This window comes from Cyclopterus lumpus, chromosome 24, assembly GCF_009769545.1.
Source record: "Cyclopterus lumpus isolate fCycLum1 chromosome 24, fCycLum1.pri, whole genome shotgun sequence".
Taxonomy (NCBI): domain Eukaryota; kingdom Metazoa; phylum Chordata; class Actinopteri; order Perciformes; family Cyclopteridae; genus Cyclopterus; species Cyclopterus lumpus.
In genome coordinates this window covers 6551642-6565116 of record NC_046989.1, presented here as the reverse complement: position 1 = coordinate 6565116, position 13475 = coordinate 6551642, and the positions used below count along the sequence as shown (strand labels likewise).

General features: G+C 44.6%; 1 protein-coding gene across 1 annotated transcript in view; it reads right to left on the bottom strand.

The window, feature by feature from the left end:
- The window catches only part of nbas (NBAS subunit of NRZ tethering complex), a 133072-nt gene that overhangs the window by 76274 nt on the left and 43323 nt on the right, over positions 1–13475 (bottom strand). The window contains exons 27-33 of the mRNA XM_034527287.1: positions 12194–12256; positions 10304–10426; positions 10115–10217; positions 9800–9877; positions 9509–9663; positions 5530–5642; positions 3046–3159 (exon numbers count right to left, since the gene is read on the bottom strand). Coding sequence (XP_034383178.1) covers positions 3046–3159; positions 5530–5642; positions 9509–9663; positions 9800–9877; positions 10115–10217; positions 10304–10426; positions 12194–12256 — 749 coding nt within the window. The remainder of the gene's footprint in view (positions 1–3045; positions 3160–5529; positions 5643–9508; positions 9664–9799; positions 9878–10114; positions 10218–10303; positions 10427–12193; positions 12257–13475) is intronic.

Here is a 13475-nt window from a genome sequence, read left to right as displayed (position 1 = left end):
CTACATATTAATCTGTCTACCGTAAATGAGGTTATTATGTCTGCTCATCTCAAACAGAGAGTATGAAATGTTTTTAAAAGTACCATCTCGCTAAAAAAAGTAATGAATCTCAGTTTGATATGTTAGTAGTGTTGGTGGGATTGGTTGCCGTGTTAACATTCACGTGGCGGCTCAGGACAATCTTTGATCTCCATCTGAGTTCAGTAAACAAAAGAGAGAGGACGGGGCGATGAAGAGAGGCAGAAGCAGGACTTCTGAACAAACCTGCATATTGCAGATCAAAGAACACGGCAGGAGATGAAGAAACACGATGGATTGATCTGTGCGTGTGTGTCTGTGTGTGTGCGTGTGTGTGTGTGTCTGTGTGCGTGTGTGTCTGTGTGTCAGTGTGTGCGTGCGTGTGCGTGTGTGTGCGTGTGCGTGTGTGTCTATGTGTGCGTGCGTGTGTGTGTGCGGAGTGAGTGGCAGATTGAAATGAGATGTTTACGGCGAGGGCGGAAAGCAGCGTTGGCCAAATATTTTCACGGTGAAATGGTGCCTTCATAAGCTGTCAAGACCTCAATATAAATATAAATAATAATACTTCGATTTTTTTATAGCGCTTTTCTAGGTGCTCAAAGACGCTTCACATAGGGCAGAGACAAACAGAACATTTCGGGTAAAAAAGAAAAACTGGAGAAGCTATCAGGAGTGAGTCATGTAGTGGAGGGTAGGGTGCACGGGTCAGCAGGTGAAGGCGAGTTTGAAGAGGTGGGTTTTGAGGGCTTGCTTGAATGATGATAAGGTGGGAGCCTGACAGATGTGGATGGGGAGGGTGTTCCAGAGAGGGGGGGGCGGGGCAGCAGCAGCTCAGAAGGCCCCGTCACCCTAGGTCCGGCGCTTGGTCCTGATGGTCTTCAGAGTGTTTGCACCGGCGGACCTGAGGCAACGGGTTGGGGCGTGGAGGGGGAGGAGGTCTGAAAGGTAGGGAGGGGGCAGGTTGTTTAGGGCTTTGTAGGTGGTGAGTAATATTTTAAAGTCCATCCTGTATTTGACCGGGAGCCAGTGAAGGTTGCGTGGGACCGGGGTGATGTGTTCATAGCGGCGGGTGGAGGTGAGCAGTCGAGCGGCAGAGTTCTGAATAGATTGGATGATGGAGGAGTAGTGAGAGGAGGGCATCTTTATATTGTCGTTGGTGCAGTTTGAAGGCGTCAAGGTGAACAGTGAGTCCAGTTTTATGGGCAAGACCTTCCAGTTGACGGCCCCGCACTTTGAGGGGGTGAAGTTGGTCAGTGGAGGTGCAACAGGTAAGCAAACAAATCCAAGACGAAGCGTTGCAGTAGAATTAAAAACAGAGAAGAACGGCCATTGAACTTAACCACGCTGCTAAATAAAAATAAAAATAACTCAAAACGTATGTTGAATTGTAAATAAGGTGGAAAATCAAACAAAAACGGTCCCAGACGGAGCGGCGTTAGACTCGCCAGCGTCCCCCCGACACCCGACAATAAAGGAGTTGCAATTGTGTGCGTTTGACGCCATGATCGAGACATGCTCTGGCATTTATTTCAAGCCTGATCTCAAATCAGGCATCTTCCAAGTGAAGCCAAGTGATACATTTCCGAAAAATAACAAATTGGAAGTGCTCAATTCAATAAGCTGTGGCAACAAAACAAGCTCCAGAAGCGTTGCACTGGATCACCAAGACACAATTTAATTCAATATTATAATTATTGATCCATTCAGACAAAAAAAAACTCTGCCACATAAGACAGAATGATCTACGGAGCATTTTCGGGTAGAGCGAGGTGGGAAGCAAACCCAAAGGGCTTTTAACCGGTGTGATACCTGCATTAAATATTCACCACAGAACCCTGGAGTCATTAAATATAATATACTATACTATATATATATATATATATATATATATATATAAACTCAACCAAAACACAGCCAACATCCCTCACGTTTCATGTGTTGACTCATCAACTCGCTGCAATGTGTGCTTGCAGCGATACTGTAATCCCGAATGGGAGCTATGAAAGCTTGCACAAAAACATGAATATGATAGAAAGAGAGACCTTAACATAAAGAACTGAAGTCTGTTTACGAAGACGAGACGAGGCTCGTCAGTGGCTTCCCCGGCGAGGTTTGTGAGTCTGTTGGATGTTGATAAAAGAGCCACGTCCTCTTTAAAAAAAAGGGCCAGTGTGGAGGATTTAGCGACATCTAGCGGCGAGGTTGCAGATTGCAATCAACAAGCGCGTCGGGGAACTTCACGAAAAGCAAAGCAATTCTTATTTTCAGGTGTAAATTAAAAAAAAAAATACTTATTGATATCATTTTTCATTTTCGCCATTAGATCCCCTTGAAGGCTACATTTTAGTGGTTTGAGGATCAATACTTTTATCTGAGGGAATAAGCGAGCTTCAAATAGTTTTTTTTTCTTTTCGTGCAGCTTTCTTAAAAAGAAAAGCACAACATGTAAAAGCTTTGAAGAACAGTGGACAGAACATTAACCTATATTTAGGTGGTAATTATAAATGTGCTGCCATTCAGAAACAACATCTATCCGACTAGCCTGTACAAATATCTTTACAAATCCTGAAAGGACGAACAGATTTGATTTGATTTGATTGCCGAGAACTGAACCTGCCCCCGACTGTCATAACGACACGAAACTGCACAAAGCGATGCGTCTCGGGAATAAAAATGTGCTTGCTCCTTTAGTGAGGGGTGTGCTTAAATATGGAGTTTTGCTTGCAAGCTGTAACGCCGCTCATGAAGCCTGTGTGAGAGCTGTCAGTGCTGAAAGTACCCACGCATGCCGGGCTACGTCTCGGTGCATCGCGGGGGCGGTCCTTTCTCACTTAATCTCATGAGATTTATCATGAAACTGCCGCTAGAGAAGAGCCTTGATCAGTGTGCACGTTCATTGAATGTTTTCCCTGATGCACCCGAAAAAAACTCAAGAGAAATGAGAAGAAAGATGATGTGCGTGTGCGTGTGTGTGTGTGTGTGTGTGTGTGTGTGTGTGTGTGTGTGCGTGTGTGTGTCCATAGGTACCTGCCACTCGGAGAAGCGAGGCCAGATTCAGCAGAGTGTTAGACTGCTTGTAAGCCGTGGAGCAGTGGGCGATGCATTCTTCTACGAGAGACAGCCGGTCTGGTCGCAGGCGCACTGGGAGGGAGAGAAGGAAGGCGGGGGAGGGGGAGGGGGTGAGGGGTGGGGGGGGGGGGGGGGGGGGGAAATTTTTATCTAATTAGTGTATTCAATCTGGAAAAAAGTTGCGGCCGACGATACAAATGATGCAAATGATAGATGCAGCTGCTGTCGCGACGTCTGCAAAATTGTAAAATGCTGCGTAGAGTAAATCCCCACCCTCGTGATGAATTGGCCGGTATTGACAATGATGATGATGATGGGTGTTGTCGGTTCCTTGTTTGGGTTTTTGTCATGTGACGCGAGAAAAAAGGCGTCACAGACGAGACCCTTAGACTCAGAGGAACTTTGACATTTTTCACTACTTGCTGACATTGTATAGACCAATTACTCAAGAAAATGATCATTAGATTAAATGAGAATGACAATAATTGTTAGTTGCAGCCCTGGAGGATGAAAAAAACCACAGTTGAATCCCGTCCAATAAGAAAACAATCATTTACAGCAATTTCTTTTTGCCCACTATATCTGCGAATATATATTTATGATAAGCAAGATTGGCTGATATTGTGTAATCTCCATGGCGATACATTAGTCCGGCTCCACTTTGAAGCAAATATCAGAGCAATTTGTTAAATAATTGTCCACAATAACAATGTTATAATCTTGTCAACCACAGTCCCTTGTTTCCAGTTGTCCTGTAAAAAAATCCCAGCATTAGTTTTAGAACTGTGGCCATGAGATGAGATGCAATGCTCGTTGTTTGACATTTACAATATGCATGTAATGGTGTATAATCAGTATTTAATCAATCAAAGGATTGCAGTGAACTTTTAGGGAGGTATTAAACTTTATCATAATTTGAATTCAAGATACACAAACTACCAAAAAACCATTTTCATGTTTGTTCTTTTTCCTAAAAATCTAATAAATAGCTTGTTTGCTGCCTCCACAGGCCTCTGAGCTTTCCCTGCACCCTGCTGAGCATCTTTATGGCTCTGCATCACTTTGGGCGAGGCCCAGAGGGAATTCTGGGTAGGGTGTTGCGTGTGAAGCATCGCCTAAGGCGCTGTCGGGGTGCTGCAGGAGACAGCCGAAAATGGATTACAGAGGCTCAAATGCTTTCACTTTATACTGGTGCATGTTAATCTGCGATTGCGCAAACTTCAAGAGGTATGGCTTTTACTTTAGAGGAAAGTAAATATAATGTGTAGTTCTGTGTGCGGAGAGTATGTGTGCGTGTGTCTTTGAGTCGGTACATAAAACTGCATGAGGGCACTGCGGGCTATACAGAGCCATGGAGCTGATCACTGGCACAAAGCAACACAAACACGTAGTGATTGGAGAGTTTCACTGCTCCTCTTTTTCACTACGTTTCTGTCCTTTGTCGCAGTTTTCCTTAATTTATTTTCCTTCTCATATTGTACTTTCTTGCTAAAACTCCCTCGTGTTCGTCTCTCAGGTGAGGATAAGTGGGCGGTGAAAAAAGGAAGTAGACAGCAGGGAGTGAGGAGAAAGAGAAGAGTGAGCAAGGGAGCAAAGAAACAAAAGGGGGGGTGGGGAAATCAGAAAGGATGAGAGAGATGGCAGTTTATGGTTCTCTCCGTCACAGTGCTTTTATTCTGGCAGCTCAGTTTGATGAGGGCAAAAGGAGGAAAGAGAGCAAGGGCCTCGAAGGCAATCAACACCCCAGTTCAGAGGTGAGGCGACGAGGGGCCAGGCTGGCTCATTCTGGCTCCACAGCTTCCTTTAACAGGGAACCAGCCCTTGAAAACCGCTGTGATGAAGAACTGACGTGGAGCCAGAAAAGAGAGAACCAAAGAGCGTGGAGGTGAATACTGATTGGTCAGGTTTGCAGATGGAACGCAAATATTTTTTTAAAAAGGACGCGTGAGAGAGCGCACGCTCCGAAAACCAAGCACTTTAATCCTAATTAGGCCATCAGGCAGATGTTGTTTGCACAACAGTTGAACCATAAATAACTGTATATTTAGATATAGTGACAAGAAGAAGTGACATATAGAGGGATGAAGGGACTGACAGCAGGGAGAGAGGTTGGATGGAACATGGGGGAGGGCGGTGTCATTACTTTAAACCTGAATAATAATAATAATAATGCATTTAATTTATATAGCGCTTTTCGTGATACTCAAAGACACTTTACAAAACATAATTATAACATCCTAAAAGCTAAAAAAAATAAGAATAACTAAAATACAGGTAACACAAATAGGGACTTAGTCAGTTGCTCGAACCCTAATAAATCAAATTAATAAAAACATGGAGCAAACAATCACACATTAAAAGCAGTAAAAAGCAGTTCTGAACAGGTGGGTTTTGATTTGCTACTGCACACACACAACACATTCACGCCCACTTGTGCGGTACCTTGCAGTGGCAGGATGCTGGCGTTGAAGTCCTCCAGTTGGCTGAGGGAACTGATGAGGTCCAGTTCCTCCTGGATGGTCGGAGGACAGTCTGTGATCAGCTGGAGACACGACCTGGTGAAGACAACCGCCGGTTAAAACCGGGACGCATGACGGACCAATCAGCTTTATTGATCCGTACCAATCGAAGGAACGAGAAGAGGAAATCTGAAACTCAGACTCATATGCAGGACAGTGAGGTACGTTTGAAGCAAGAGTCTGACGATTGATACCACTCTCATGCAGCGGCCCGTTAGCTTAGCTTAGCACAGGGCTGACAACAGAGGGAAGTGGCCCAGTCCAAAGATACGAGATCTGCCTCCCAGCTCATCCAAAGCTCATGATTAACGCATTACATCCCCTTTGTCTACGAGTTTTATCTGACATCTGATTAGTGCTCAGCGGTCTGGTGCAGCCAAAAAAATTCTGTCTGAGCTCCAAATAGCTCAGAATGAAGCTGCGAGGTTAACACTGCCCGTCTGTCCCCTCATGGCTCAGAGTAGAGCAATCTAATGAGCTTCTTTAGAAACATTACTTGTAGTAAACAATCAAGTTGTTGGTACTCAAAGATAAATTATGTGAGAGGCCAACATAGTTCAACAAAAGCCCCAAAGAGATGCAGTACAGATGTGTGGACCGCATCAGCATGCGACCTCAGTGGCAGCTGATGGAGATCCCCAAAAAATGTGCATATGCATCTACAGTACATACTTCTGAGACCATTATACATGGCTCCAGAAAACTCAAACTACTGTAAATCAAAAAATAAATAGAGAAACTAAAAGTACACATTTCTGAAAAGCCGAAACACTGAAAACCCGAAACTAAATTAAAAAGAAGTCAAAAAAAGAAAGGAAAAAACAATCTAAAAACAATTTCTAACCATATACACTTTCAAAGTTGAAGCCAAAAATGCTTATTAGATCTGAAGTTTGTGAAGTTTCGACATCGTGATCGTAAACTGACTGCTTAAATGGATTTATTTACAAAGTCTAGACTCATTTTTGACGGATCTACAACGGGGGAGTTTTACTCTTCTAACACAATCCACACTCATTACCTTTAATAGGATTATGGAGCACATCACTTAGCATATGTACCAGTACGAGTGTGTGCGGTGCCTGCATGAGACGAGAGTACACGCTCTCATTTTCTAGGGGGGTTTTCATCAAGCAATTATACAGCAAAAGCAAAATACTGCAAAGCTGGAGAGAGAGAGAGAGAGAGAAAAAACCGGATGATTAATTTACAAATAAATAAATCCCACATAAAACAAGAGCTTAGCGAGGAGCTCTGACGCCAGCGTCACTCAAGTACAGAGGAGGAGACTTGTCCTTGGCATTCAACGAAAGAAACAGCACGGTTCTCTGTCACGCTCGCCGCGTTCGCGCAAAGACGACTAAGAAGAAGAAGAAGAAGAAGAGGAGTCTCAGAACCCCCATCAGCGTAATCAAAACAATCCCAAACATACATCTTAAAAACAGGTTGAATCGATAGCGTTCCCAGAGTAGCGTACACACACACACACACACACACACACACACACACGGCAAAGACACTCGGCAGCGTCCCACTCTGCGAGCGTGGCCGGTGTTCTTGCCAGGAACAAAAGGTCGTGGAAAACGAGAGCAGGGTGGACGGGCGAATGAGAGACAGAAAGAGGGCATGTTGCTCATGTACTCGTGCTGTGAAGTGTCTGCAGGCCTGCGGGTGGTTGTTTGTGTGGTTTTTTTTTCGAGCGGAGAAAAGAACAAAAATCTATTTTTTGGGGGGGGGGGGGGGGTTTTGAAGAGTCACGATGTGCTTTGCGGAATGTATTCTGAAATGTGCAGATAACTACTTCCTGTTAGACAGACACACACGGGAGCAGTTATCAAACCTCGCTTTTCTTTTGACGAAAACCAAACACCGTGAGGCCCGGCGCACTCGCTCCGTCTCTTTCTTCATTGCTGCGAACACATTTCACTCCAGCTCTCGTCTAATCAAACACGTTTTGGGAAGGCGAGCCATCTCGAATACGACAGAGACGACCGCTTATTTCTTACATCTTTCCATTGTTCCTTGTATAATAATAATAATAATAATAATAAGTACCTGTCATGTTTTAGAAAGCTACACCCAAGACTTTGACAACTTTGAAAGCCATTGACCCCCCGGGGCTGAAGTTTAAACAACAACGATTTAGAGGCTAAACGCTGTGTTGAAACAGTCAAAACAAATATGAATGATGCAAATAAAACATTGCTTATATGTTGTATTGACCTTATCCAATTCTGATAACCACATGCATGTCGGTCAACCTTCCTGGAATCAACGGAAAAAAGTACCCGTAGTTTTTGGAAAGAGCTATAATGTGTTTCAGTAATGTAACAATTTGAGTGTCAGCGCAAAAAAAAACATATTGCTACTTTAGCAGTAACATATTGCATGTTAGCAAACAGTTGCCTTACACATGCAGCAGACATTAGCATTCATTTATAGCATAGTGTCAAATATTGACTCTCCTTTTTGCTCTGTTTTTGGTCTCCACCGACTCTTGAGGAAAATATTGGGCTCTTTAGCCACTAAACGTTCTTCTATGTACACCCACTAGTAACTTTGTCTGCCAGCATTTTTGGTGCCGGGTAGGAAGATTAGAGTGTTTTTATAGAGTTAGTATGACAAAATATCTAAAACACCTTCCTAATGCTAGTGGAAAGGAGGTTGACAAAAGCCGAATTTAAACACTGAAGTCGTGGGCTATAAAACCCAAATAAGCAGCTCAAAGATGCTTAAGCAATAGAGCAGCTTGGTTTGGGTGATAATGCTCTGTGGGTTGGTTACCACTCACAACACCTTTCATAATACGCGTAGTCACTTGATCCCTTGTTAAAATATGAATTATTGCAGCTTCACACAATATATGAAACCTTTTTGCTCCAGATTTTCAAGGACTGTGTTTGTACTTCCTTCTTTTCGTGTCTCCACTGGGTGCATGTGAGCATCTCTCAGGCTCTGTGCGAGTGATACTGCAGGATGTAGTTGGAGGGGGTTTCCCATGGTATTGTAAGAGGGATGTTTTTTGTCCTTTTTGTCGCCTGGTGCAAACTGACCGCATCCTTTCAGCACACTGGCGCGCGCCGCTTGTGTATCTGTCCGAGCTTGTGTGTATGTGTGTGTCTTTGGTATTTAGCACGAGCCATAAAATGTGTGTCTGTGGAGCAGTTATTTTAATCTAAAGGACACAGGCAGCCAGTCTGTAGGGACTATTAATTTCAGAGCAAAGTGCACGAGTTCAGACACTCCTTTCTGTCTCATGTCTCAAATACACAAGCAGCAAACACACACACACACACACACACACACAGATTCATGCGCACGCACACACACACACACACACACAGTGGGACCGTTACAATGGATGATGATGTCCAAATGTGTGGAGGGGGGCCTCTGCATGAGTTACTATAAATGAATGACGACCCAATTACTGTCCCACTTCCCCACTAGCAACAGACGGTAAGGTTAGATGCCCGGCAGCCCCCCCCCCGCTGACATCTGAAACCAGCAACTGACATAAATGCACCACCATTCAAATACTTATTTGGTATAAACTTCACGAAACGTCCCCATAAGAACGGAAATAAAAGCAGCCATCGCTTTTTTTCCTTCAGTCAGTCATACAAGGACAGAATAAATAACAGAAAATAAAAGTTTCTCCAACATCGCCAACAAACAAGGTCAACATCTCAGAGAGCACACACACACAAAAAAAAAAAAAAGGTTGTACAAAGTTGGTTAGAAGTTAAAATGAAACCCATAACTTCCCCTTGTCATTGTTTACCTTTATCTTTACTCTCGGATATTACAAACTAAATGTGTGTGAAGTTAAGCTCTAAATCAGCCTCGTGAAGATGACCATGGAAAAAAATATTAAGTAGAGAAATCATTTCCCTCCTCACCTGGCCAGGCCCATGCAGGGGTCCGTCAGCGTGGTGGATGAGTTGAAGTACTCTCTGGCAGCGGCCAACACCAACTCCAAGCTGTTGTCGTAGGCCACCTTCAGGCCGTGACCTTTACCCCGGAAAGACAAACTGCCAGGAACTTCCTGTCTGACCTGGAACCGTGAACAGGACATTTAGAGATCAATGAGACTGCAGCGCTGGAATTCACAACAGGTGGTTTAATATATTGAATATAGAGAAGCTGGAATGTGCCGTGTGAATGTGTAATGGAATCGTCTTTTGATATACCTTTGAGCAGTGCATGAGCTGCCCTGCCAGGCGTACGTTCTCCACACGGCTGGAACACAGCAGGGACTCAACAAAGACCTGCAGCAGTCGGAGAGGAGAGGGGATATTATGCAGGGAGCGCTGGAGGAGTCTGAATTCAGTGGTTCTGGTGGAAACACACCGCTCAATGTGTCAATTATGGACCAAAGTCTCATTCACGGTGCAAAAAATATGCACTTTGTCCCCTTGAATTACAGCTTTTGCTCTTTTAACAACGCAGTTGAGCATAAATGGGATTATTCCGTGTCGGCTTCCTTTGCCGTTTTTTTTTTTTACCTGGTGACACGTCTCCGGTTTCAGACAGGTGTAGACGTTCTGCTGCATGTCAAGCAGGTCCTGCATGAGACCTCTCCACACGGTCTCACTCACGGGAGGAATTCTGGACACATGCATATGGGCGTTAGGTGTGGTCACGGGATCTTGACATACATGTGTGACTTTTCAGTGCCTTTCTAAAGTTCATACTTGCGACCCGTGTGGCGGCACAGTTTGACCATCAGTTGGTGGGCTTCCTCTTCACTGCTCTGGCTGTTCTTCACATATGAAATGGGCTTCTGCAGGCCGTGTTTCTCCAGAACCTCCACCACACTAAGAGGTAAGAAGCACGGACGCGTACGTGTATAAGCGCTGCTGCCATAAAGGAGGCAACCGTTGATATAATCATAGAGAGTAGGGAAAGGGCGCGATGAAAATCAGACAAAGACAAGTTACAAGTCACATTAAATCGACATGTTCTTGCAGTAGAAGCAGAAGATGGGAAGCAAGAGGTATCACAGTAAGAAAAGAGAAAAAACTGGGGTAAAAAAAAAAGCGTACAGATGAGAAAGTGTACGCTCTGAGCTGTTCATAATATTGGCAGTAGATAGTCATGTGCAAGCCAAGGTGCAGATTACAAATTGTAGAGCAAGACTGAAGAGCAACATGATGAACTGCAAGCAAACAAGACAGCACCTCGTTGGAAGCATGCGTTTAGTCTAAGGGCATTTGAATGCTGGCAGTAATATATGACCAGGGGAGTGTGTGCATGTGTATGCATGCGTGTGTGTGCATGTGTATGCATGCGTGTGTGTGCATGTGTATGCATGCGTGTTGGATTAGCATGACATTCCCCAGTCTCAACAGGGTCGGGTGCTGCAGATGTTCGCTCACTGCTGCAACTCATTACCATAGTAAACAGGTGACTGTGTGTGCATGTGAGCAAAAGATAGAGCGAAAAAACAAGCCTTGATATTAACATTTGTGTGTGCGTGTGTGTGTGTGTGTATTCGCTCGAGTGAGAGTGTGTGTGTGTGTGGGAGTGTCTGCATGTTCCCTGTGCACATATTAATGTGCCAGCGAGTGGTAGTGGCAACTTTTATTCTGGAGGCACTCAATAAGCAGACACTTCGCATTTACTGCCTGATTCATCTGGGTAAGAGTGTGTGTGTGTGTGTGTGTGTGTGTGTGTGTGTGTGTGTGACAATGTTTCAGCACAAAAAAAATTAATACATGAACACACTTTCCAGAATCCCCGAGGTGCATTCGTACATGGCTGTGTGTGCCTGCGTGTAAATATGTGTGGATGTTTGTCTGCAAAGGCCAACACAGGCTTTCCTGTTGCTGCTGCTTCCTCCTCCTCCTCCTCCTCATCCTCATCATCATCTATATTTGCATTCCCTTCAGGCTCCCACCCTCCTCCTGCCTTCATCCTTATCCTCCTTCCTTCCTCCTCCTGACTTCTCTATGTTTGGAAGTTCATCCCGAGGGGAGGGAGAGAGGGGAGAGAGGGAGAATAAAAGAGAGAGAGAGAGAGAGAGAGAGAGAGGGAGAGAGAGGAATCGACGTGGAGGTGATTTTAACCTGAAACAGAGAAAATGCCTGAGGCTGTCTGAATACCATGAGACAGACAGTAGTGCTTTGATATCGAGTGTGTGTGTGTGTGTGTGTGTGTGTGTGTGTGTGTGTGTGTGTGTGTGTGTGGACTGCACCTCCATGTCTAGCCTCCTGGTTGGTGTTTGGTGATGCAGAGGCGGAGTAATAAGCATGGCTACAAAGTGAACATATCCCAAGCAATGCAGCGCTAATCAACAAACTTATGAGCTCCTCTTCAACACTTGAAATGTCTCGCAAACAGATAGAGTAGTGAGGTACGGACCAAGAGCCGGAGTGAACTATTGAAGCCGAAGATGTTCAATTCAAACTGTTAGAGAACAGGAAAAAGCAGGAAAAAGCAGGAAATACTTCATATTCCAGCTCCTGAAAGCGAGCTTACATTCGGAAAATAAAGCTCTGATCCGCACGCCGGACTGAACGGGGAGAAGACGAACGAGGACGAGGGGACGACAGCTGAAAGGTGGTGCGAGCGTGCTGACGTACCTGAGATGCTTCTCAAGTTTGTCCACCTGATCGTGGAGGGACGCGGAGGCGCCCGTGCCCGGTCTGTGGGATGACAAAAACACACACATGTCATGTGTCCATGTCATCAAAAGAGGGGAAGTAAAAAAAGAAGAACACTTCTTCTGCAAAATAAAGGGTGTGCACCGTGTGCAGGTGTATTTAAACTAGCATAGTATACTGTCTGTGTGTGTGTGTGTGTGTGTGTGTGTGTGTGTGTGTGTGTGTGTGTGTGTGTGTGTGTGTGTGTGTACCACTGTGAGGTTGTACCAATTTTCCACTAAAAATAAAACCCCACGATGTCTTGCCTTGAGGCATATGATTCTGGGTCAGGCTGACCTGTCCCCCCACTAGAGTACTGACCCTGATGAAAAACAACCTTCTGTGTGCGTGTGTGTGTGTATGTGTGAGTGTGCGCGTGTGTATTTTTTGTGAGCACACCATCTCTCCGTTTTCACACACTCAAATATCTTGACCTCTCAATCCCCGTTCTCTCTCCTCCTGCACTGACTCCGCCTCTGCTGCTCCACCTCCTGCTCTTCCCCTTTCATAATATTCCCTTCCTCCCTCATTCTGTTTCTCTTCCTCCCTCACCATCTAATCCCCTGCCCATTCCCCCCCCCCCCCCCCCCCCCCATACTCTCTTGGGGTGAATGTGCATCACATTCTTCTGAGCAGACCTAATTAAACTGTCTCACAAAAATAAAACAGAACTGTAGAAATCTGAAAATTGGGTTGAAACTACTAAGTCACGGTTTCTCTCCGAGCAAATCGGTAATAGTCTACGCTGGGGTGGCAATTTTGGAGATTAGTAAATCAGAGAAATCACTCCTGGGAGAAATGTGGGACGGAAGGCATTACATGTACAGTAGAGCCTTGCAGTACTGCTAATCCAAACACAGCAGGAAGTGAAATGCTTCGTATGAAATGTGCTGATTTAGAGAGAAACATGTCGGACTACTCACTAGTATATACAATAAAATAAGTGTCCAGTAAATCCATATTTTGAGTAGTTCATACGCTCAGTTGCTAATTTACTATTATGGCTGTGAGCTAAGAAATCCAAACACAGGATGTATCTGAAACTGCACGTCGCCATATCTGAGTCTGTAAATGTGTACTGCACTTCCTTTCTGGAATTGAATCAGATCACTGAAAACATTGCATCGCATGTCCACCTCTTATGTCTGCTCTTCCAAATGTGTCACGAGAAGCTTTTTATCCATCCGAACTCCTAAAGCGTGTTCATATGGTCCGTTTCTTT